General features: G+C 43.7%; 1 protein-coding gene across 1 annotated transcript in view; it reads right to left on the reverse strand.

Annotated features, from left to right (window-relative positions):
- Positions 1-10317, reverse strand: part of KDR (kinase insert domain receptor) — a 30242-nt gene extending 19925 nt beyond the window's left edge. Inside the window, exons 1-12 of the mRNA XM_030948171.1 lie at positions 10095-10317; positions 8785-8875; positions 8096-8292; positions 6843-6967; positions 6388-6556; positions 5113-5252; positions 4747-4915; positions 3233-3344; positions 2977-3140; positions 2015-2171; positions 798-918; positions 98-206 (exon numbers count right to left, since the gene is read on the reverse strand). Coding sequence (XP_030804031.1) covers positions 98-206; positions 798-918; positions 2015-2171; positions 2977-3140; positions 3233-3344; positions 4747-4915; positions 5113-5252; positions 6388-6556; positions 6843-6967; positions 8096-8292; positions 8785-8875; positions 10095-10146 — 1606 coding nt within the window. The 5' untranslated portion in view covers positions 10147-10317. The remainder of the gene's footprint in view (positions 1-97; positions 207-797; positions 919-2014; positions 2172-2976; positions 3141-3232; positions 3345-4746; positions 4916-5112; positions 5253-6387; positions 6557-6842; positions 6968-8095; positions 8293-8784; positions 8876-10094) is intronic.
- Between the last annotated feature and the right edge of the window lie 14210 nt (positions 10318-24527).

Genomic DNA, 24527 nt, shown 5'->3' on the forward strand with positions numbered 1-24527 from the left:
GGTCAGGAATCAGGTAACATCACTGAAGTTCCTCTCCTTAGCAAACAGACAAAATAGCATTAATTTAACATGGCTGTCCTTGGCAGGGGGCACTTACTGGTCACATGGAAGGAGATCACTCTCTCACTCGCCCCAGCCCTGTTTGTGGCCATACATCTGTACAAAGCAGATACATTTGCTGCTTGAATCACGAGGGTGCTCACAGTCTACAAAAGAACAATCAAGCAATTTCATACCACATCAGTGCTAAAGTAACGCCCGACCACCTCAACAGCTCAGCAAAGGGCTCTGCAGATATCTGCACAACCAAAAATCCCTCCAAGGCACAAATCCATGGCATGGCAGAAGCACAGTCCCCTTCTGAAGTTTACATTTGTGTCCCTAAGTGTGTAAAAATCAGGTAAAAGAAAATGCAAAGAAGCAGAAGGTGGACTTTGGTATATGTATTAAAAAATGCTGCACCCACAATTTTTTCTGCTTTTCAGTCTCTTCAACTTCTATTCCAGTCAATTTGCAAGATTAACTAAACTAACTTTACATCACTAAAAGGTAGTTATTGAAATCTAAGTCAGTTATATTCCTTAGTGGAGATTCACTTCGGATCAGTGTTCAAAGGACCTGAAAGTGTGTATCTCTACCCCTTGGCTTCAGCAGGAGCTTGCCCGTCTAGCTGAGAGTAGATCCTTGAGTTTTCCCCGAGGTGATAAGAGTCTCATCTCTAGTGATGTATTTCCAGACACATGGACTGCTGAACAGGGTTAATCATCCCCAGCCAAGAGAAAAGAAAATGTGCTCACCTTTGTTTTCCCAGCAATAGTAACAACCCGGTGCTTAATTTCAACCTGATTCCCGCCCTTTCTCTCAGAGATCACTTTCCATTTCTTGCATGCATATGGATTGGCTCCTGAGCGAACTTTCCTGAAATGTAAGTAGAGACACATGCATTAGATAAGAGGAATATTCACCCTTCAAGAGAGGTATTTTGGGTTCTACTTATATTGTGAACATATTTATAAGTCAGATGCATCACTGGCCACAGCTTGCATCTATGAGGGAAGCATATGCTTCTGGAATTATTTCTATCAAATTTCACCCTATAACCCCCTCAGACCTTCATGCTCTTTAAAGTAAAGGACCCCCAAGCCTAAAGGTGAATTTCCTAATTAATCTGCCTGTGTCAGCTAGTTGGGATGGCTGGAGCAAAGCAGCTATTCTGGGAACAAACCTCCATTCATAAGTGGATGATTCAAGCTGATTTAGTTCAAAGGAAGACAGAGAGACATAAAAATCACTGAACTCCCTACAAGAATTTCTTGAGGACAGTAGCCATTGTGTAGGAAGCAACCAGGCACCAAAGGAAGAAACTAGTGGAATCATTTTAAAAACAACAACAGGAAAGAAGAATGCCTTTTTTTTTTTTACCCTGGACTTTTTTTTTGTTAAAGGAAATCTGGGCTTATGGCAGGTCCAGATAAGGGAAGCTGCGTGAATCTCAGTCAGGCACTCTCTCTATCATTCCCCAACATCAATCAGTGCACTTCCTCTGAGATACACTTTCACACAGATAAAGAGCCCCATCACACTCAGCACTCGAGCACAAGGGAAAAAAACACCACAAGGACACATCATTAGCATAAACAGCAAATTTCCTCTGTTTGGGATGGAGTTTTGGGCCTGCAGCCCACAGGGGAATCTGAGGGAAGGGCATGCAAACAGCTGCATTTGAGACCCCATGCAAGTCGAGATGCCCTTCAAGAGAGCACAAGAGCAACATGCCAGCACGGCTGGATCCTCTCTGCGGGTGGCCCTCGCCTCTGCCAACAACAATGACCTTGGCAGAGCCCGCCTGCAGCAATCTGCAAATTAAGTACAACAAACTCTTTCTCCATTGGCCATTGAGTTTGCACTCAGTAACGAGCCTGGACGAGGGAGGCACTGGACAAACCCCAACCCAGCACAAATACCCCTCAATAGCTGTATAAGCTGCAGAAGACAGCAAGGGCTTGGCACTCACTGGGGGTTGAAGGTGCACTCCTCCTCCAGCTGCCAGTGCCAGAGCACGGTGCTGGGCGGCGGCACGGCATACACGGTGCAGGTGAGCGCTTGTGTCGAGCCATACTTGTAGGAGTCCACAGGGGCCATCAGAGCATTCTCACCGATCTGGGGGGGCACTGCAGGAGAGAGCAGCAGGTCACACCTCCTGCTGAAGGCTCCAGGGTGCATGCTTTAGACCCACAGTGACCAATTCACACCATGCCCCAATACCAGTGCAACAGAGCATCTCCAAGGACATGTGGGGAAGTAGTGAACCTGCCCAACGCTTTGAGGATCAGGATACTTAGGATCTCCTACAAAATTCCCCTTCAATACTCCATGGTTTAAAATGCAGTTCCTGGACTCTCACTACCATTCCCAGCCATTAAATGCACACTATTCCCCAGATCTGATCCCACCGCACGTAGCCTTGCTGCCCTTTCCAAGACCTGCTGTCTTCAAAGCATAGGCTGTTTCCTGGGGAGCAGAAAGGAGGAGGCAGGGGAGGAGGAGGAAGGTTGTAGAGGGCAGGGCAGAAGAGGAGGGATAGCCTGTGCGGGGCAGGAAGGATGGGTGAGGCGGGACAGGGCCAGGATGGAGCGGGGTGGAGGAGGACTCCAGCAGCACAGCCAGTGAGAAGGGCAGGAAAAGAGCAGGACACAGAGGCAAAGAATAATATACAGAAAAAAAACCAAAAACAAAACAAAAAACCCCACCCTACACAAAGTATCATCACAACACCAACACCCAGGGTCTGCAGCCTCTTGGCTGACACATCCTAGAGCCAGGAGAGATGGGTCACCTCTGCTCTCCAGGGCTGAGGTTCAAGGACTGCTCTTCTTCAGTACTTAAATCTTCATAGGTAGGGGATGAATTAAGACTAAGGATGGTAATATACCACATCGACACATGAAAGAAAGGCACCTCTGTTACCCCACTTACCATTTACCAGCAGGGTAAATGTGTGTCTTTTCTGCATCTTGTTAATGGGGTTTGTAAGGACAACTGTGTAATTCCCCGCGTCCTTTTCAGTTGCTTCAGTGATCACTAATGCGTAGCCAAGTTTTACTGTGTGATTTGCATTGATGGCTTTTCCATTTTTATACCTGAAGAAAATACAGAGCACTTTGAATATTTAGTGATTTGCTTTAACTAAGAATTGCTCATTTTTTCAAACACATTATATCCCAGTTCTTACCATTTAGCCTCTGGTGGAGGATATCCTTTAAACTTGACAGGAATTTTGACTGTGTCACCGAGCCTTGTCTCAACAACATTCTCCATTTTCTCCAGGTGAATAAAAGGACTTTCTGAGGGGAAAAAAAGGGAAGTGAACTAAACGGTCTTTTGTCATGGACCAAAGAAAAAGTGCTTTCCCTGTGGGTTAGTACCTAACAAGATGACAAATAGGAGTTAGTGACAGAACTATGGGTCATTGGTAAAGCACAGCTGGTTCCAAACTGGGCTCTGGAGAGATGCCACCATGAAAGCCTAGTCCTTTCCTTCACACAGAGGAACAGACCAGTTCCCTTACTGAGGAGGTCTGGAAAGCAGAGACAAGACTCAGCTCCCAGGATAGTGTGCCAACTGTCAGACCTGTATATACATATATATATATATATACATGTCATAAAACTCTCTCAATATACTTATTCCAGGAAATCAGAGTATTCAAAACTGCAGTGTGATAAAGTTAAATACTCAAATATGTATTTCAACCACTGCAGTCACAGAGTACCTTGAAATTATTTACATTACTTGTTTTAAGTTATAAACTTGCATTCAGACAGAAGACAGGGATTAGCCTTTTGACTAAATTAGCCTTTCGACTAAGATTTAGGATGGTTTAGACTTAGTATCTGGTATACTCAGTTTAGCACATGATCTCATTTTGGCTCCTGAAGAGCAGAACAGAAAGAACCCAGGAGAAAATTCAGTATATCTTGAATCACTATGCCCACAATAAGTTTGAAAGTCTTTTGTTTTGTTTTAAAAGTGTCATGAATATTCTGGCTCCTGAAATCAGACCTCAGGAAAATCAGTCTCCTTCAAAATATAAATCACTTTGTCTAACTTGGTGATTAAAAGTGAGCCATTCTCATGCTGGTAATTTTTTCTATAAGTAAGTTAGCGGAGCTGGGGCTGTGCCCAAGAGGGGGTTGAGAAAAGGCTGTAGGATGTGGCCTCGTACTTATCTATTCACTTAGCCAAAGCTGTTTCCCTTGCATCATTTCCGCACCACCAAAACTCCATTTGATTCATCTATTCATAATGCAAAAGCTGAAAGTTTTATTTTCTTAGCTTCATTCATGCTGACCCAGACTCTTGTGTCACAGAGCCACCAAGATCCAGCCTAAGTTCACCAAGACTAAGAACAGGCAGCCCTTGTACAAAGCCACCTACACAAATTGAGTTTTACAGGACCTTAAGGAGGTCAATGCAGAAGAGGGTCAAAGGTTTACATCAGTTTATTTTACTGCCCACTTTCCAGTGGGATTCTACAGCTTTCAGTAAAATATAGCATCCTTTCAAATCTTATTATTAACTAAGGCTGTGGTACAAAAATAATCCCATACTAGTTGCAAGAGAAATACTGTAGCTGCAGTTTGGTTCATTTCTGTCACTTGATTCATCATTGAGATGCCTTCTGCATCCCAGTTATTAATCCCAAATCTGAAACAACTGACAAAACTGAAGTGGAAAATGTCATACCATGGATAAGGAAGTAACTGCTGTTTTTCATGTTCATGCGACCACTGGAGGCTGCACAAGTATATCGACCATTGTCGCTTAAGGACACGCTGTCAATGGTAAGGGTGCTCACAAACTTCTTTATTTCTCCTGCAGTGGTTTTTACATCCCTAATAGTGGCACGTTTTTCCTGCAATAGACAAAAGACAGATGTTTGGAAATGCCATTGTTATTCCTTCTGTCATCCTTTGCACATTTATATATACCAGAAATTTTGTTGTGTATTATCATCTTCTTTCTCAATGTTTTAAAGGCAGAAGTGACATTATACCTAAATAAGTCAAACTGCTTTGTGATGAAGGCACCTGTAATTTAGTATGACTTTACCTTGATGGAAGGGTAGTCCCATTTAAAATCTATTCCCACATTCAGCTCTGTCCTTACAGTGCAATTGAGAACAAGTTTTTCTCCCACTGCCAGCTCTACTTCATTGTGCGGGTTCATTGTCAGGTCATAAATTCGGTACCCTAGAGAAAGACAAAGGCACACATGAAACATGGGGGTAAGCAAATTTCCCAGGTGAATTCACCACAACTCCCACCAAAACCCCAGCTACAAAAAAGCCCCTCGATGCCCCAGTGCAGCACAACAATGGGTGTACAAAGCAGCCTGGAGAGAAGTGACGTGCCTGCCCTGAGCTGAGACCCGTGTCAGACAGTGACACAGCAGGATGCGTCACTCACACAGTTCCTCTGCCTTAGACACCTTCTTCTTATCCTTGTGAGACCTAAACCAAGGGAGATTGTACACCCATTCCTAGCAGTAAGCAGGAACTTTATAGAGAATAACGGTGGAGCAATAGCAAAATAATCCAAAGTTTACTTTGTGCAGTAAAATGTTTCAAAACAAAATATTCTGAATGCAGAAATTCTACAGATATTCTCAAATTCCTCCAAATCAGAGTGAGGATTTGTGAATTTGGTGGAGACATAAAAGCCTTCTGCACAGAGTAAAGAGGGAAGGCTATGCCTTGCTGACAAGCCGGGAGACACTGCCTTGGTGCCATTTGGATATTTGAAATGGTTACTATGTCCTCAGCTGAAAGAGAAAGAGCTCCTGAGTTTCAGTTCAGGACTAAGCCTCCACAGAATTATCACATTATTTCTGGGGTATGAGGAACAACTGACAAAATGTACCAGGAAGGCATAAAACCCTGTGAGAGTCGAGAACAGGTCTTTAGGGAGACAAGACAACCCAGCTCACAGTGAGACCTTCAGATCCACCCTTCCCTTGGTACCCACTCAGAGCAATTTCTTTTCATCTGCTGCTGATGGTTGCTTGCCTCTCATTTCCTTCCACTGTGACTGAGATTGTGGATAAGTGATTTTAGGGAAAAGGTTTGCATTGTCAGAAAAAAAAATAATTAAAATCCCTGGCATCAATGTAAAACACTAAAAATAGAAGCACTTATCCCAATGATCAACCAGAAAGAACACAATACATTGCATTTAAAAGAAAAGTGATATAAATCTCAACATCCATTTTGCATTAACTGCATTGTCAGTATTGAATAACCTAGTGTCCAACCAAATGTAATTGGTTCAGTATGCTGTAGAAAGCAAAAGAACATTGGTTACAGAGAAATAAAAATCTTTGGCTTACCTACAACTGCAACTATGTATATCACAGACTGGTAGCTTTCATCATCTATTTTAGCTTCACAGAAGACCATGCCTGCATAGTTGATTAAATGACTGGGTATAGTGAAGCCTTTTTTATTATTCCATGAAATGGATTTACCATCAGGAACAAATATCTTTTCTGGATATTTCTGTTTGGAATATTGATAAAACACATAGTCAGAATTCAAAAATCGAACAACCCTGAATTGTCACCAGCATTTGCCACAGCTGCAGGGCCCCCATTTCAACATTGTAGCTCAGGGAATTAGTACATGCTTTGAGAGTACAGGTACAGCACTCATCTTGTAATCACAGGCTATAAAACTCACAATGATGGAAAGGAGTTTTTAAGAAATGTATTTTTACTTCAAACAACATATTTATGCCAGAGTGACTTCAACTAACTTCCAAAAAAATAGCAGGCTTTTTCCTTACCGCATGTAGAGATACATTGAGATTTGATACGGTTCCAAGGCACGGCACTACCACAGTTTTGTTCTTAGTGATGTATACAATCCCAAGCTGATCACTAACTGAAGTCACAAATGGTGATCTGTAATCTAGAATAATATTCAATTGATAAGTCATCATCACATGACTATGGAAACTGGAAACTTTTCCAGTATTTCTTATTTCTATTTTTTCACAAGTCAGTTGTATTATTTTCCATGTCATAAAGCACTGAAATAATGAGACTAAATAGGGGAGATACTTGTTTTTATAGACACCCCACCCCCCAGATTTAGAATATCATTATTCTCAAAACAGCTATCAGCAGCAGAGTGCACTTTGGAGAATGGCTTCCTGCTACAGGAGTCCTTTTGTCGACAAAAATCCGATTTACCCTACTGTGACTTTCCTTGCATAAGCATTACAGGAAATATCAGTTAAAAATTGTGACATGTTACACTGACTCCCCTGATGTCAGCATCCTTTTCAAAGTCAGAGCAGAACACCAAAAAAATAGCTCCATGATATTATAAAACAAGCTAAGTCATGTACTTAATTACATCTCATTTCTCAAAATGGTAACTATAAGTTAACAATAAAGAGGAAACAGGATGCATATGGAAACGAGGGTGAAGCCATCAGTGCAAAAAGGCAGATGCCTCAATGAATGCACTTATTGAAGCTGAGTGTATAACTGAGGCTTTGCAGTGCCTGTGACACTCAGCTGAAAACTGAGTCTTACAGCCTACATAGATTTTACCATCAGAATCAGCAAACGTATGAAAGTTTATGTTTTGGGGTTTGGGTGGTTTTTGGGATCATACACGAGATCAGATCTGTAATTTTTAACAAATATAAAACCCCTGTAATCCTCTCTCATATGAAAGTCCTGCTGAGGTCAGTATTAGCTCTGCATTCATGAGGACAGGCTCAGAGCTCAGCAGAGATGAGCTAAATTCTGTGTGGAATTTAGCTATGCTAAATTCTGGGTGGAGAACAGCAGACCATGCACTGCATATGGCAGGTCAGTTCGGAATTATAGGTACAAAGGCTTTTATGTTGGTGGCAACTAGCATACCTGAATTTAATTAGTCAACATGAAAACAAGAAAAATGTTTCATAGGATCAAATATTCTAGGATTAATAAATTTTAGCATCAAAACTGTTTTGAGACACTATATTCCTTTCTTCTCTTGACACTAGGGAAAGAGACACCTGAGAGCTGTGTAAGCACTTACCTTGAACATAAACATAAATGGTTGTAGCTGCCTGGCTGTCCCTGTAAAGGCACTTGTAGTCCCCTGTGTCATTGCCAATGACTTTGCTCAGAGTAAGTGTCTTGCAGTAGGGGCCATCACTGCACTCTGTCACGGAGATACGCCTCTCAGCATTGCTCTGCTTGCTTGGCCACGACCACTCCAGTGGTCTCTGACCTCTGGGAAAGCAGATGTTAGAGCAGCAGACACTTGTGATATGAACCCCAGCCCCACCAGTCTCTGTGGCTATGGAGAGGGATGGGCTTCACCCCATCACACAGAGAGAGCATCAAACCATGTAGGACAAATTCATACACACAACCTACTGCCAAAAGCTACACTGAAGCTACTTGAGGTTTACATTCTGCTGAATCTAAGTGACAAATCACCCAAAAGAGAGCGCTGAGAGTATGGCTCACCAGCAGGATCCACAAGGACACAGCCAATGCTTCCTCCCCCAGCTCCCCTACACTCCCCAGCTCTCTCTTGCTGCAGCCTGCGCACATAATTTCTAAAACTTGCCAGGGAAAAGTGAGGCAGAAGGCACAAAGGGAGTGAAGAGAAAACAGGAGGCCTGACAGGAGAGAGATCACTTCATGTATGATTCTGTACAAAAGCTCACTGTATAAATTACCAATCATCAAAATCATGCTGAACAGACTTGTCCTTACCTGCAAGTAATATTTAGTGTGTTGTTTGCCATTATTGTGAGGACATCTTTTTGGATGCTAAGGGTTGGCTGATCCAGAGACATACATAAACCTGCAAAAACATGTATGAAACCTCTCTAATAAATCCAATAAACAAGTAAATGCTACTCAATCAGAAAAGTATTATATACAGAAATATTCATCAGGTTTTAAGTGGACACTTTCGCATCACCTATTTAGCAGCGAAGGGTAAATCATGATTTTTCACACATCCCAAAAAGTTCAAAAATTCTGTCATAACAGGAAGCAAAGGCAGATGGTCAGGAGCTAGCTGCAGAGCACTACAATTCAGCAGCCAGGGTGGAGTTCCTGTTTTCTTGCATTGCCAACTTCAAGGTCTAACAAGAGGATGTGGGACATTGAAACGAAGTGAACCTTCATCTGATGATCTCACTCCCCTGGGGATGACCAACTTTTCTTATAATAAATCGAATATACTTCTTTGAGACTACTGATCAATGAATTATGCAAAGAAACTATTTTTATAGTTTGAAATCCCAATTATTTATTTTATGCCATGATTTTCCAAGTTTCTCTTTCCTCCTAAGAAGTTAGGCAAAATTTACTCCCAGACCGTCAGCACAGCAGTTTGCATCGCACCCACCCGGAGCCACTGGCGCTGGTGAGGGCTGTGATCTGGGTGTCAGTGCTTGCTCTGAGGCACCAGCCCAGCTTGTGCAACATTTGGGAGTACCACAGGGAAAGATTTTCACTCCTCCCTAGCTGCTGCCATCACCTTCAGGAATCCCGGCTCACCGGGCCGAGCCGCAGCCCCAGCCGTGACAGCCGGGCCAAAGAAAGCGTGCCCAGAGCGGGACATGCCCCGTGTCGCTAGCGTTTCCCCGGGCTCTAATCACTTGCATTCCGAGCAGGTTCTTCCGATGACAGGTTTCCCGCGTTTGGCTCCAGGGACATTTTGCTCTCGGAAACGACAGCTGATGCTGGAGCCAAGCGGGCAGGACACCCTGCCGTGGCAGGCAGCCCTCTGCGACGGGCCAGCACCGGCCGGCCGGACAGGAGAGGCCGAGAGGACAGGACAGGAGCGGTCAGCAAGCCCGCAGCCACCGGCGTTCCGTCCCACCCGGGGACTCGCCCTGTCCCAGCCGCCCAACCAGCCCCGACAAACCCATAGGAAACCCATAGGAAAGCCACAGGAGAGCCGCACCGCGCCCTCCGCGGCACCCGGGCATCCCCTCGTCCCCTCTGGTCGGGGTCCCGCGGAGCTCCCCGGCAGACCGGAGCCGGGTACCGCGGGGCTCCCCAGGGCTTACCTGGAGCCAGGCACAGCAGCACCGCCAGCAGCCGCGCCGCGCCGGGCTCCATCCCGCGGGGCTGCGGGCGCCGAGAGAACCCTCTGCCCGACGGCAGCCGCACCGAGTCCAGCCGAGCCGAGTCAAGCTGAACCGAGTCCAGCCGAGCCGAGTCAAGCTGAACCGAACCGAGCCGAGCTGAGCCGAGCCGAGCCGAGGCGCTCCGCACGCCCCGCACCGCCCGGCGGGGATGCGGGACCCCTGCGAACGGTGCCGCCCCTCTTGTGCCCGGGGCGGGCCCGGGGCCGAGCCCCCGCCCTCCCCAGCACGATCCCGCCCCCCTTCCCGGCTCCAGGCCCCCCTGCGCATCCCGCCGGGATGCTCCCCTTCGGACGGGCGGCGGGAGCTCTCCCTCTTCCCTGCTCGGCGGCAGGAGGGCCTCAGCAGTAGGATTCAGCGTCGTCTGGCGCTTCATCGTGCTTTTTTGGGGTTTCTTGATATCCCCTCAACAGAAAAGATCCCAAAGGCTAGCCATATGAGGTACCTTCAGTGAGACACAGCCATGCTCCTGCTGGCAGCGACTGCATCCCCGGGTGTGGAGCGTCTGGCAGCGACAGCGCTGAGCCCCCCAGCCATGCAGCGTGTACCCAGCCACCCCAACTGGCCACATCCCAGCGATGGGATCCAACAAGTGCCTGCCACAGCTGCCCTTCCCGCCTTTTAATCAAAATTGTTAACTAGTGGCTGCTAAAGAGAAGTTTGTGAGGTAGTCATTTGGGAAAAATAAGCACACGGTGGTCCGTACACACAATGTAAATCCTTTGGGGGAGATAGATCAGTAAAGAGAGGTATATAGATAAACAAGTAGACAATCAGGTAGCTAGAAATACACAGCTGGGTACATAACTATGCATGCATATACATAAGTGTACCGCTACATGCCACCTTTTCCTCCTTCCCTGCAAATTGCATGGGAACTTGTCCACAAATGACTAAGTTAATGAAGCAGTGATTTTATTTTGCATGCAGTGCAACTCCAGCTGTTTTACTGTACTGGGGAAAGAGTGTAATTTCCTTTGAAATTACACCCCTGTTGCTCACAGAAAGATACAGAGAATGGGAGAAGCCAAAGTTTTCCTAGAGATCAAATAAAATCCATGAAAAGTCAAATAAGACTCATGTGATTCAAGTGGCAGCAAGTCAGCACCATACAAACAAAACCTGCACTTGCTATTCTTATGAGCTCTTAAACCAGAATATTGGCAGCCTTCATTAATACCCGCACCTCCATCATACTGTGGGTCAGGTCAGTGGTATTGCTGAGTGATTTGGGGAGCTCTGGCAGGGAGTTCAACTACTGACCTTGCTGAAACTAGGCTGCATGTAAGGTTTTTGGGCTAGTGACAGATACTTAGTGAAAACCAAAGGTACCTACTGCTAAAAAAAGCCAGTTTTGGTAACTTTATTTGTGGTGATGCTGGTTATGTTGGGTTTGACTACAAAGAGAAAAAAAATTGATAAGGGTTGGATGACCTGCAAGAAGTCTTTGCCTCAAAAGCAGTTTAGGCAGTCAACAAAGAAAATTAAATTATAGGGGTAAGTTAAAAACTATTTGCATTAAATTGTTACAGGATCCATAGAAAACAGTAAAGTCACTGGCAGCTCACTTTAGTGCTTTTTGCATTCCTACGAGAGCTTCCAAAATGCAGCTGTAGAAAGCATGCCCCAATATTGATTTTAACAAGTAACTGTTCTAAAATTTAGTCAGATGATGTGCAGCTACAGCTTGCTGCAATACCACTTGGGCTCTGTTTTCATGCACAGTCATTGCTATTAAGTGAGTGGTTTGGAAGGGGGAGCTGCATTCATTGTTGAAAATTATTGTGGTGCCTGAGCTTTATGGAAACAAATACCTACTGTTTGCCCTGAGCACATCTAAGCCAAGATAGATGAATGCTAGCCCTCTCTAGGCCCTTTGGCATTTGGCATGTCCCTGCCTCCTCCTGCCCTGCAGCATCCTGAAGAAGGGAAGGAGAGAGAGGGGCTGACCCTTCAGACACACAAACCTGGCGAGTGCACACATCAAACTGAGCAGCTGGCAGCAAGGAGCTTGCACATTTGACTGTAGCTCATCCGCAGAGAACTCTACATTTCAAAAGCACAGATTGTTTTTATCTCCCTGAGTGATCCCAGTGAGATCGCAGTTTTTACACCGTGCTTCCTAAATGGGACACAATCCTTCAGCACTCTGCCTGGCCGTCAGTATAATGTTAGTAACTAGAATAATTCTGCAGGAACTACTGCTTCAGTGCATGAATTGCCATCCCTGTAGTACCAGGGACATTTGTGGTGCCAATGAGAACAAGAAGGCAACTTCTTTGAATGGGGCCCTAACCCTGTAAACATTTAAGCACAAAAGTAACTTTATTTTGAAGAGTCAGTCAACAGATGCAGGATATTCATCGGTGAGACTAATCCTCTAGGAAGATCAAATAAAAACTAGAGCCAAGTGTCATTGAAAATGGTAGATGTTTGTGGAAAGTGAGAATTGGAAAAGATGTGAGGTGACTTTACCAACACATGATGTATGATTTCATATGTACTTTGCGAAACTGATTTTTCTATTTTGAGCTTCAGTGGGGCTTTTGCAAGTGGATTTTCACTGGAAAATGCCACGGGGAACCTCTGAGAGAAAAATCAACCAGAGCATGGAAGAAAGACAGTGACCTAGAATCCAAGTGAAAGATTCATGTAATATATTGTTGCTGTTATAGCTGTGGGACACAGATGTCTGGTTACAAAATCAAAACCCCAATGGTTTAAGGGATGGCAGCTTTCTCATCCATCCATGTAGGCTGTGATGTCTGCACAGCCTGTGTGTCATCCTTCAGACTTGCAGAGTATCTAGCACAGTCCAGATTGCAACAGAGACTATCAGTGCTGAACCACAGGGATCTACTGAGAAAAGATGAACATATTAATGTAGCTCAGTGAGTACAGGATGGGACTTCCTCCCTCTCCAGAGACAGTGTGAGTATGGACAACTTCCTGGGATCTAAATCCAGCCTGCAATGGCTTCTAAAGATACTCTACTCTCTGTCTCAGCATTCTCACCTGCCTCAAATAACAGGAAAACCCATCAACACTTTTTAAATCTGTCTTACTTCAAAACAGTGCCTCTGCCTTGTGCAGACAATAGCAGCAAAGAAACGTGGGGCTAGAGGGAGCTCCATGAAACTTCAGCCATCCTGCCGCACTGAGCAGATCTCAGCCCAGCATGAGACCAGACCTGGGGAGCTGTGGAAGAGCTGGTGGCTGACAGACAGAATGCAATCAAACCCTGTGCATCACGCTGTGCTTCATCAGATTGACTCCCAGTTCACAGAGCATCTCCCAGAGCCCCATTCTGAAATCAGTGTGTTCCCAGGGTCTGGGCTCATCAGCCTCTTTCTGCTGCACACAGGGAAAGCTCCGTGTCCATGAACGATCCCTGGGAATGGTCTGAGCGATGGGAGGGGGCACCAAGCCTTGCCTTGGCCAAGCAGGGCCGGCGAGCCTTTGTTTGTGCATCTGCTCCTCTGACCGCCAAAAGCTCATTAAAAACAGGACACAAAGAAGCAGCAGAGGAACAGGACAAGCCCCCTCCCGTCTCCTCCCCGACCTGTCACGACTCCCCCAGGCTCTCTGGCTCTGTCAGGGTGTCCCGGGCAGCCCTGCCAGGAGTCCAAGCAGAGGCCAGAGCAGCAGCAGCCAAGCGGCCCTTTGTTTGCTTAATTATTCAAATAACAACCTGGGCGAGATAAGGGCTGGCCCTGGCAGCACCGATTATGTGCTTTCCTGCTCCTGTAGCTCAACAAGTTTACCGGGGGTCAGCATCCCATGCAGAACACATCTGGAATGCAGCAGCCAGCAGCTGTGCCGCCTCCCGGGCACACCTCTGTGCCCCTGCTCAGCATCTCAGCAGGAGTGGATGCTCCCTTCAGCTCCCTTCAGCTCCCTTCAGCTCTGTCTACGCTGCAGACTGCACCACTGAAGCAGCCTGCAGCCTTGGCCCCAGCGTGGCTGTCAGCAGGCATGCATCCCAGCACACCAATAAACTTTGATAGGCAGACATGAAGTACATACAAGATGCTGCTTCAAGAAAATGAGATGGCATTCATGTAAATGGCATGCAGGATCAGAAATACATTTTCCACAACATACACTTCGTGTGTAGGCCCCCCAAAACCTGTTGGCTTGCAAGGGGCATTGCAAAGGACAAAATCTAACCTTCCAGCTAGAAATGTAATAATAAATTGTCTCAGGTGAGAACAGATGTGGGAGTAGGAATGAGATGGCATAAATCCACTAATTTTCAGAGTTGCCTAAAGGTAGAGGTGTGAATGCTTCTATTTTCAGAGTATGCCAAAAACATCAGTACCTTTGCTGGAATCTAGGGATATGTGCTTTGTATTTGGCTTTGTCCATCTATAAACAGGAGATGTGAGTTTGGTGTGCATGGACATCCCCAAAGCAGCTTTATTCTAGGTTGGCTAGATACTGATGGTAACAAAACTGGAGGAGCAGGTTCATTGCTGTCAAGCCCCAGATTAGTCTAAAGTGTCTTGGATATATCTCTTCACTCCTAGGCATGTAATTATGGTTCCTGGCATGTGGAATTTTAGGGATGCACCTTTGAAAAACTCATTTTATATAATTGTTTATTTACTTGTCCCTATTGTGTCCTAAAACTCTGCATAGTTACTCCTGCCAGGACGACAGGGCCCTACACACCCTTCATTCAAAGAGCTGTTCCTTTTTTTACCCTATCTAGTTGTTTTTTCCCAACCAAACTCTGCGGGGCAAGGGCTCTGTGGAGAAGGGACAAATGCCTTTGTTGTTTATGTGGCTGAAGTCTGTGGATTCCCTGTTGCTTGCAGCAGGAAGCAGATCTGAAGCATCACTTTCTGAGCAGGAAGCAGAGGGTGTCTGGGGCCCCTGGTCAGTTTGGCTAATGGATGGCCAACTGGTGACAGGGATAAGCTACAGATTCTTACACAGAAGTGGCATGCAATATTTTTTTCCCTGTTGTTTTGGGTTTTTTTTCCCTTCCATTCTTTTTTTTTTTCCCTTGACTTTTTTTTTACTTTTTGGGGCTCAAAGTTGAAAGTCTCTGAAAAAAGTCTCAAGGCCTAGGTTGAAAAAACTGCTGGAGAAGACAAAATCTTTTTTTCTATTAGTTGCCTGGTGCAGCTTGTTTTCCCTGCGTCCCCTGCGTGAAGAGATTTGCATTCACAAGAATATCCTCACCTCCATGCTGCAGGAATGGAAAGCAGCATCCTTAGGCACTTTGTCCAAATGGCTGTGTTATTACACAAATTCCCTTAACATTCACTGAAGGAAAACAAGGGAGCAAGTATCACACTACTCACAGAGAAGGTCCTGGAGCAGAGACCTGGATTCTGGACCATGTGCCTGCAAATAGGGAAGGAGTGTGATGGAGGTGGAACAGCACCATCAGGAAACCTGAAATGGCCACCTGTTGTGGCATCATGGTGTCTGAGGCTTTCTAGTGACACGAAGCCAGGCCTCCCACAGCTGAATTTCTATGGTAGTAGAAGTCTAACTTTGGGAAACAGTCTGACACAGATATATGTTACTGGTTTTTTATGAAATAAAGAAAAATTATGAATGTATCTGACGGGGAGCCAGCCAATCCAACATATTCTTACAGGTCATCATTGGGTCAGGGGTAAAAGCAGTGTACCCCAGCTCCCAGGGTGTTTGTGTGTCCCATACTGCATAAGAAAAAATCCTAAGGGTTTGTGTTGTTTGTAGCACTTTTCTGCCATGGAAGTGCTTCAGTGTCTGCCAAGGATTTTGTCATGCTGCAGCCTTTCACTAGTGAGCACTCTAATCAGACGTCTCTCCTACACCTTACCACTTCTTAAATGGAAAAAATAAGGACCTAATATCTTAGAGACATTTAACCACTGTCATGTTTGCTTGACACTGGCAGAAGAGTTAAAAAATTATGAGTCAAGTAGATAGAAAAAGTAAACAGACAGACAAAAAATGTGATTAGTAAGTCTTATTTCCCTAGGGAACCAGCCTAAAATTTACTGGTCACAACTGGAAAAAACTGCCAGCAGTTTGTAGGACAGCATTAAGAGTTGAAACTGGAGGAAACTCAAAGGAGAGCAAAAGGCTGTCAGGAATTGTGAAAACTCAGCCTACAAGGAAAGGCTGACAGATCTGAGACTGTTCAATCTTGAAGAAGAGGAGACCAGACAGACAGGCATGATAACAACCTTCCAGTGGGAACAGGCTGGAGGTGCCTGATCAATTATCCTTATAGTCACCAAAGGTAAAAGAGGAAATAATCAGTCTAATTTTCTGGACAGGAGATCCATCTCAGATAGTGGGGTACATTTTCTGATTTTCTGGGCAGTTAAGCACTGAATAATGTTGTCTGAAGGGTCTGGGACTGACATCAGTTGAGGTATTTCAGATCTGGTCTGTCAGATCTTTGTAAGGGATGAAATTTAATTCTAATTTGCAATAGAAGTGGGTATTAGAGAGTCTTCTCAGGTTTATTCAAGTCGCGGGAATACAATTTGGAATACAAATAGGAATACAATTTGTGGTTTCCCATTCTTTAATAAAACAGCCCAAAATTAAGTACTTCTTTATTGGGTCAAGTGTAATATTTCGTCCAGCCTACAACATTTCAGATTCCTTTTCAGCTAGAAGAACTAATGTGATCAGTTTGAGTTGATACCTCTTCTACACCTTTATCTTGAAAGCTATCTTGAAGTGACTGGATCTCCTGTCATTTTTTGTGTGGTGGCAACACAACTGAAAGAAATCCAGAACCACCTGACCTCCAAAACATTATTCACATCACCCTACTTCCAGCTAGGAACTCCTGGGAGACTTCTGAGGGCAAAAATTGGTGAGGACTTCTGAAATGTGTCAACAGTTGCCAAAGTTCAAGCAGAGTTTTATAAAGATGGTTCAAAATTACATCAAACAAGTTTCCCAAATCAGAGCCAATGGCACAGAGCATGTGACATCTCTTTCCCAACTAATACTTGCTAGTACACCTGAACTGCATTTGGGAAAACTTCCAAAATCGTTCCTTCCAGGTGAATTTTCCATACCAATTTTCCATTTTCCTTCCATTTTCTTCCCAAATATTTTCACAGCCAGGATAACTAAATAGTAACTGTATTATGGGACATAATGTAGGGACTTCAGAACACAAAGAACTCGTGAGATCCACAAAAGACACAGCAAGGGCTCCTACAGATATAGGAGGGACCTCCATCACTCTACCATTCTTCTAAAGACATTTTTGGGCACTAGCACACCTGGCTCTCACGGTCCCTCTGAAGAACTATTTTTATCTCAACAGTGAGGAACCCTTGTTTTTATGGTCAAAATTTACTTGCACAGCAGATAAATGCAATTAAACCCTTTAAAGTTGTTACATGGGAGTTGATTTTTAACACCTATATCTCAGAAGCCTTTTCTTACAAAGTGTGAGAGTTCATCACAATTTGTGACTTTTCATTTTAGTACTTTTCTTTCTTTTGCTTCATACCCATTTTCATGAGATAATGGCCAGAATTTTTCCAAAGAAACCAACTGTTCCACTAAGGGCAAGTTCAGCTTCTGTTCAGGCTTCCCTTCCAGGACACAAATCAGTCAGGTTTGAAAAGGAACAGGGAAAATATCTCAGCTTCTTTGCTGATCAAAGCTCTCTTTACAGAGGTACAAATCATGTTTCAATAGCCTGGGGAAGCCGACTACATCAATTCTCACAATCACATTCTTTACCCCAAAGCTAGAAACCCTAACCCAAAGCTCTGTTTTTTATGTATTTTACCTTTGTGAACAAGCTGACTGATTGATTACACTGGTTTTGATGATCTGACTATTTTCTCACATCTCTCATCCAATAAGCAAAATAATAGCAAATATTGTACCACCTCCTCATTGTTTTCTGCTGTGGCTGTAGCTAAATGAATCCTCTGAACATTTAGTGGCTGATGTGTGGCAATGTGGGACCCGAAGAAAAGCATCAACAGGAAAGGAAAGGAAGTGACCAGGCACTGACCGTATTCTTCCCTGGGTTTGTCTCACTGAAGGTTGTCACCAACCAAAGGTTAAAAAATACATTCCACATTGTTTTCTGGAGGGGGACGCCCAAACAAGCCATGCACAAAATTCACAGAATAATCATTAAGGACAAAAGGAAATACTGGGACTTGTATTCTGACCTCTGAAAACCACAGGCAGCCAAGGGAGCCCACTGGGACACAATGCTTCATTACAAATTCTACTAGAAGAGAAGAGGAATATTTACTAGCAGCTTGAGCCTGGCTGAAGTTAGAGCTGGATGAAAGACTCAGAGCCTGCATGTTATTCAGGAGGATTTTGGGATCATATATAATAGCAACATAAGCACTGTGTTGAAATTATTATAAAAAGACAAACTGTATAACCATATATATGGGGCTATAATATAACATTTATATTAATACACATATATATCTGTACTTTGTGAGAGGTCAGGAATATTTCTGGAATTCTATTAGTATAGCATTTATTAACTATACAGTAAACATAGCTGATAAGCATTTTGAAATTATTTCATTTCACTGAATTGCTGATTCAGTGCTTGTAATACATTTCTATTCACACCCTTTCAGCTGTGAGAGTCACCAAGGTCACCCTTCCTCGCAACACTCACAGCAAGCAATGAGGACACTTTTTTCCTACTGCCCAGACTCAGAAGGAGCTGATTAAGGCTAGCAATGCCAAGGAAACAATAAGAAAAGCACAGAACCTTGGGAGGGGCTGGAGGGTTTCCTAGAGAACCATCCTGCAGCTGAGGGAGCAGTCAGGGAAAGAGCCCAGCTGTGTTCTTTTCCACAGTCAGCATCACATTTTCCAGGCAAGCCCTGGATACAGAACACCACAGACTGGGAAAACTGATCCACGGGAGACTGCGTGGTGGAGGCTGCCAGGCTGTCCTCTGGGGCACTGCTTTCTCTGCAGAGGTTATAATTCTCATTTTCAGCTGAGATCAGCAGTGAAATGCTAGGCAATGGAGAAGAGGTGAGATGGGAATTGTGACTCCAAGAATTGTTGCACCAAGACATGGTGCAAACTACACAAGTGCAAATGTAGAAAAGGATGGCAAATCTCCAGGCTTAAATTGGTAGGAAGAACTTTTTTCCTGAAGCCATAACTATCAGTATCAGAAATGAGGAGTGAAAGCAACCACTTGGGTGAAAAGGGTGAGAACCTTATGAAAGTGACATAGACCTCAGATTATCTGGTTTTGGACTTTTTTCCATAAAATGCCACAGGATGTGAGTCAGCAGGAATTCTCCATAAGCCTGAAATTAGACCTTTATTGCAGGAAATACTATGCCAACACTTCAGTGTTGGCACCACACACGACACACCTCCTTATTCTTTGACATCTGCAGATTGTCATGTGCCAAGAAAAAGGTAACTGAGCAGTTCAAGGAAGGAAGATATTGAGATCAGGGTCACTGATATCTGCCAAGAAGACTTATTTTACTTTAGACTTATAAATACAGGAATATTTGATTTATAAAGGGTGAGAATCTAAGCATAAAATAATAATTTCTAAATTCTTAAAAATCACAATGTTTTTAACTCAAAATATGTAGCAGCAGGTGTCAGAGAAGAACAAATCTGTCTAATGTCCACAGATACATGAACAGTCACTATGTAGAATAAGTCTCTTCATTCCTTTCCCTCTCCCCCATTTATAATGTTATTTACTGTATTCACACAGTTCAACTGCAAATTTGCTCTCCTCTTGTTATCATTTCAGTCACTAGATTTTTGTGTGTGTGTGTGAACCTGTGAAAATATTTTGATTGAACTGGTGCAAAAACATTTCAGGCCAATCCAAGGTATGGATGTCAAAACATGCTTGGAGAATAACACACCTATTGGTATGTAATAACATTATCCCGGTATTAAAGGAAGCAAGTGGGAAAATATAGGTATATAGTTTCTAGCTAGTAGGAAAAAAAAGAGAAAAACACAAATCCTGATTAAAAGCTGTTAAATGACTTTGAATTCTGCTTCTCTTCCTTAATCCATTGGCCTCCAAAGCATGGTCCCAGCTGGCCAGGAGAGCACACAGAGGTAGGCAGCCTTACCGCGCTGGCCTGGTGCAGTCAGCGAAAGTCTTTCCACAGCCCGCGGCCTTCCTCTTGGATATGCATGTCATCAGGAAAACTCAGCCCAGGCTCCCGACTTTCTCTTCCGCCCCTCTAGCTCCACATGTTTCCTGACCCTTGGCTCCTCTGCTGTGAGGGCTTGCCACCTGCACGCCGGCTCTGCTAGCACAACCACATCCTGTACCTTCCCATGGCCAGGGGTCGGGATTTTCATCGGCACCGAGGATAGCGGTGTGATGGGAAGGTATTTGGGTTCAAACGACCCTGGTGAATGAAAACAAACCAGGGTTTCCATTGCAGGCTGCAGCAGGGAGAGCTGAGTAGTAAAAAAGGAGCCAAAGACCGTGCAGCATCAGGCTGGTTTGCCTCTTTGGGTGGGATAATGAATGCCCTGTGGGTGTTCAGTCTCCTCAGTCCAGTTAGAGTTCAGCACGGACCTTTTCTTACCTTTATTGATCCACCACCCCAGATGGCTGCTATTCTGGTGCTACAGCAAATGAAATTACTGCCCACTTGCAGTTACCAGGCTGTATCATCAAAGGACAGTGACTGAGCAGGGGAAACAGGTCCTCCCACATGAGTCCCCATTGCTGTGTTCTCCAAGAGGACAAGGAAGGCCAAGGAGTAGCACAACACTCTCTGACCATGTGGTGACTTTGGAAAACCCAGAACACGCTAAAAAGGGCTACAACAAAATTCAGTGTGTTATTGTGTTATTATGTTCAAATGTACTTCAGGTGCCAAATGCCAAAGTGCCTTGGATTTATTCAGTGCAAATTGTAGAAAAATTAAAGGACAGTGCCTTCCAAAAAGAAACCACAGTGTTTCCAAAGTCCATTTCTGACCTCCTGTGCACTGATGCAGACTGAAAAAGTCTGCATGAACACCCTTCGCTGGTTAATGTAAGGTATATAAAATGCCATTTAAAACTAACTTGCCCTGAGAATGCCAAAAGACAGAGAAAAAAACTTCCCTAACTTCCCTGACAGGATTATTCAACTTAATAATCCTTTTGCCAGTAACCCAAATTCAGTAACCCTTAATTTCTCTGAAGTTGATAGTGTCTTCTGCTCACTGTGATGAAAGAAGTAATGGCACATAGTTCTTCATCTGAAATATGATCTTCTGATTGCAGTGTAAAGAGTCCTCACACAGGACCATAACTTCCACCAGTGAGTAAATAATAATTTTACCCATGAGTTGATATGAGATCTATTTTCTTAAAAACAATGGTCAGTGTCCCATGTGAGAAAGAACCTACACAAAGAACAACACAGACTCACATTCATCAGGAGGTGTTTGCACAGCCTATAGAAATCTATTGGTTTTATAAAAAACACACAACCGCAAAAGTTATGTGCTCAGGGCAGGAACGCATCCTTGGAATTCAGCTATAATTGGTTTGAATAAATGGTAAGGCTATTTCCACCAGTAAAGTCAATCTAGATTTCTTCAGTATGAACAGGTTTAATGGTTAGATTTTACCAATTATCTACCTGAAATCATTACTTTTAAAACTGTAATAGAGAAAGATATAATCCTCTACTGTGAGTGTGGTGGGGCTTTTTATGCAGTAGAAAGAGACATCATTTTCTTCAAAGTGGACATCAACACGTAGCGATGGACAATGAAGTTCCAATATGGGGAAAAACTTATGTCAAATTTTGGAGGTGGCATTTGGAGAAAGCCTTAACTTGGAAGAGATTTACTTTGGGAGATGACACAACAACAAATCAGGCTCTTCACACTTTATCCATCACACTGAAAGGTTTGTACATTGTCCTCTTTCAGAGGTGAATGAAACTGCCCCTTATCTTTGCATCAGCTTTAGTAATAGCTGCATAGCACTTTGGAATTGCACTCTTTATACCCTGGAGGACTTGTAATGGACTGGGTAAGGAAGAGCTTCCATTTGATGTCAAATGCCAGCAAAAGCTCTGCAAAATGAATTTTTATGAAGGCTGGAAGTGTCTGGGTTTGGTATGTTTAGTGGTAGAAAGATGCTTTAGGTTGTGAGAGAGGATGTTATAGTGGGAAGATAAAGCAGTATCTGAAGAGACAATCTTCTGAACATGTAAGTGGGAGAAGTATCTCAAGAGCTCTCACCTAATTGATAAAGACACAGAAATTTTTCCTTCTGTGAAATACTTCTCAAAACTACCATTGTCAATCCAGGGGTCACAGTCTGTAAATGTTTAGGTTTTTCTTAGGTTAAGACTGCCTGGCAGTCTTAATCCAGTGTTGGCAATTAGAGCTTTGAGTCACCATTATCAAGAGAGGGCATAAAACCCAAACCACCTGCTCTTGGCTATGCAAGTTGACTACTGTGTTGTATAACAAATGGGCACCATGGTGGGTTTTCCCAAAATAAAGGCCCTATAGTCATATTATAGCCCAGTGCAGCCAGCACAGGAACAGAGGCCTCTTTGCCTGGTTTCTGAATCACAGTGGAGGAGAGGCAGCTGCTGCAGCCCACAGCCCATGCTGCAGCATCACTCTGGCTATGGATGCAGCACAGCAAGCAGATAGAATTTTCGGGCCCAACAGGGACATCCAGGCCAGCTCAGATGCTAGACTGGAGTGGTTGATCAATGGAAGTATTTTTAAATCTTTGGATGGAGAATCCATGTAAATCCTGTTTGAGGTGAATAAGTCCTTTTTGTGCTCCTGGTCCTTTGATGCACAAAGGATTTAAAGACCAGCAGTGTATTTATTTTACAACGCATTCAGCGTGTATACTTCTAAATGATAAGATGGTTTATCTGTTGTTTGCCTAATCTTTTCCTGTCATTCATGGAGATTAAGCACCATTTTCATTGTAAACATTCTCTCTGCTCCCCTCATAATTCCCTAAGGATGCACTACTTCAGATATCCCTTCAAATAATGAACAGGCAAGGACTAATAAATATTTCACACATAAAAGGAATCTTGTAGCAAAAGGCTCTAACAGCCCCCTTCATTATGGAAAATATTTCCATCTGATTTTTACTCCTTGAATCTTTTCTTATAACTCAGAGACAAATATGGATTTCCAGTGAAAGTGGCAAGCACACCCAGACCTAGATAAAATAAAACGATGGAAAATTAACTGTCAGGAAGCAGAGCACTTATTTTGTGTGCCCATCCCACTCCCTATAATGCATTTTAAAGCAGGGGCTGTTCTATATCCCAGCCCAATGAGTTTACTACACATTTTTCCATTTTGATCTAAAGCAGACTGTGCTTTTAAGACTAAAGATTAGGTAAAGGGAAATTGAAGACATAATACATGGTGAAATTTCTGTACTTCTCAAATCCTAATTAAGAAAAAGAGCAAAACAAGAAAAATACCAGAAAGCTCATACAGTTTTCCCTCAGCTGGTTTTTAAGTAAGAATTGCCAGTGTATTCAATTTCTAGTCATCAGAGAGTAATTAATTAGTAAGGCATAAGGTATTTCATTTCAGTGGTTCTGATAAATTCCCAAAGCCCAGTCTGGGCAGAAGTCTTTGGTGTTTCTTCACACATCTTGAAGGTATTGCTTCCTTCATTTTGTTTACTGCCCAAGTACTTGCCCTCTGAGAAAAAAAACCCCAAACAACAAAACAGGAGAGGAAGCTCTGTATGTCTAAATATGTAATTCCTTTTTACCGAGAATCAGTAACTTTACTTGAGGGGAATAAGTCCACAGATCCCAAATTTTATGCATAGTTTCTCCTTTTAAAAGAAATGTAAATTGTTAAGAAAACAGAAGCTGTGGTTTTTCTTTGAAAAACATCTAATTTATGAACTGCAAAAAATCGTGGCAATTTCTGTCACCCATTTCTCAGAAGCTGTTACTTTTGCTGTAGGACATCTCATTGGCCTCTGTGAATCCATGGGTTTTACAATCCAGCAAAATCTCAGAATGAGTGCCTATTTTGTGAAAAGATTATAAACTGCAATGGTTCAGTAAGGGCAATATCCTTTAGGAAAGAAGAAGACTGAAGACAGGGACCTGGTTTTCACCTAAATCCATCATATCTCCCTAGGCATGTGTCCTGCTTCTGAGGTCTTCCACAACAGGGACTTAGCTGCGCATGTAATACTTGGCCAGTCCCGTGATACTTGCATCCAGACACCTCTAAAGGAAGTTGATGATGGAGCACCGCTGAACATAGAAGTGGCTTTGGAGCTTCCCCTTCCACTTTCTTACCAAGTCATGCCTACCATTTGCTAAAAAACACCACTCAGCAATCCTTCACTGCCAACATGGGCACAAGG

The sequence above is a fragment of the Camarhynchus parvulus genome, chromosome 4 (genome assembly GCF_901933205.1).
Source record: "Camarhynchus parvulus chromosome 4, STF_HiC, whole genome shotgun sequence".
NCBI lineage: Eukaryota > Metazoa > Chordata > Aves > Passeriformes > Thraupidae > Camarhynchus > Camarhynchus parvulus.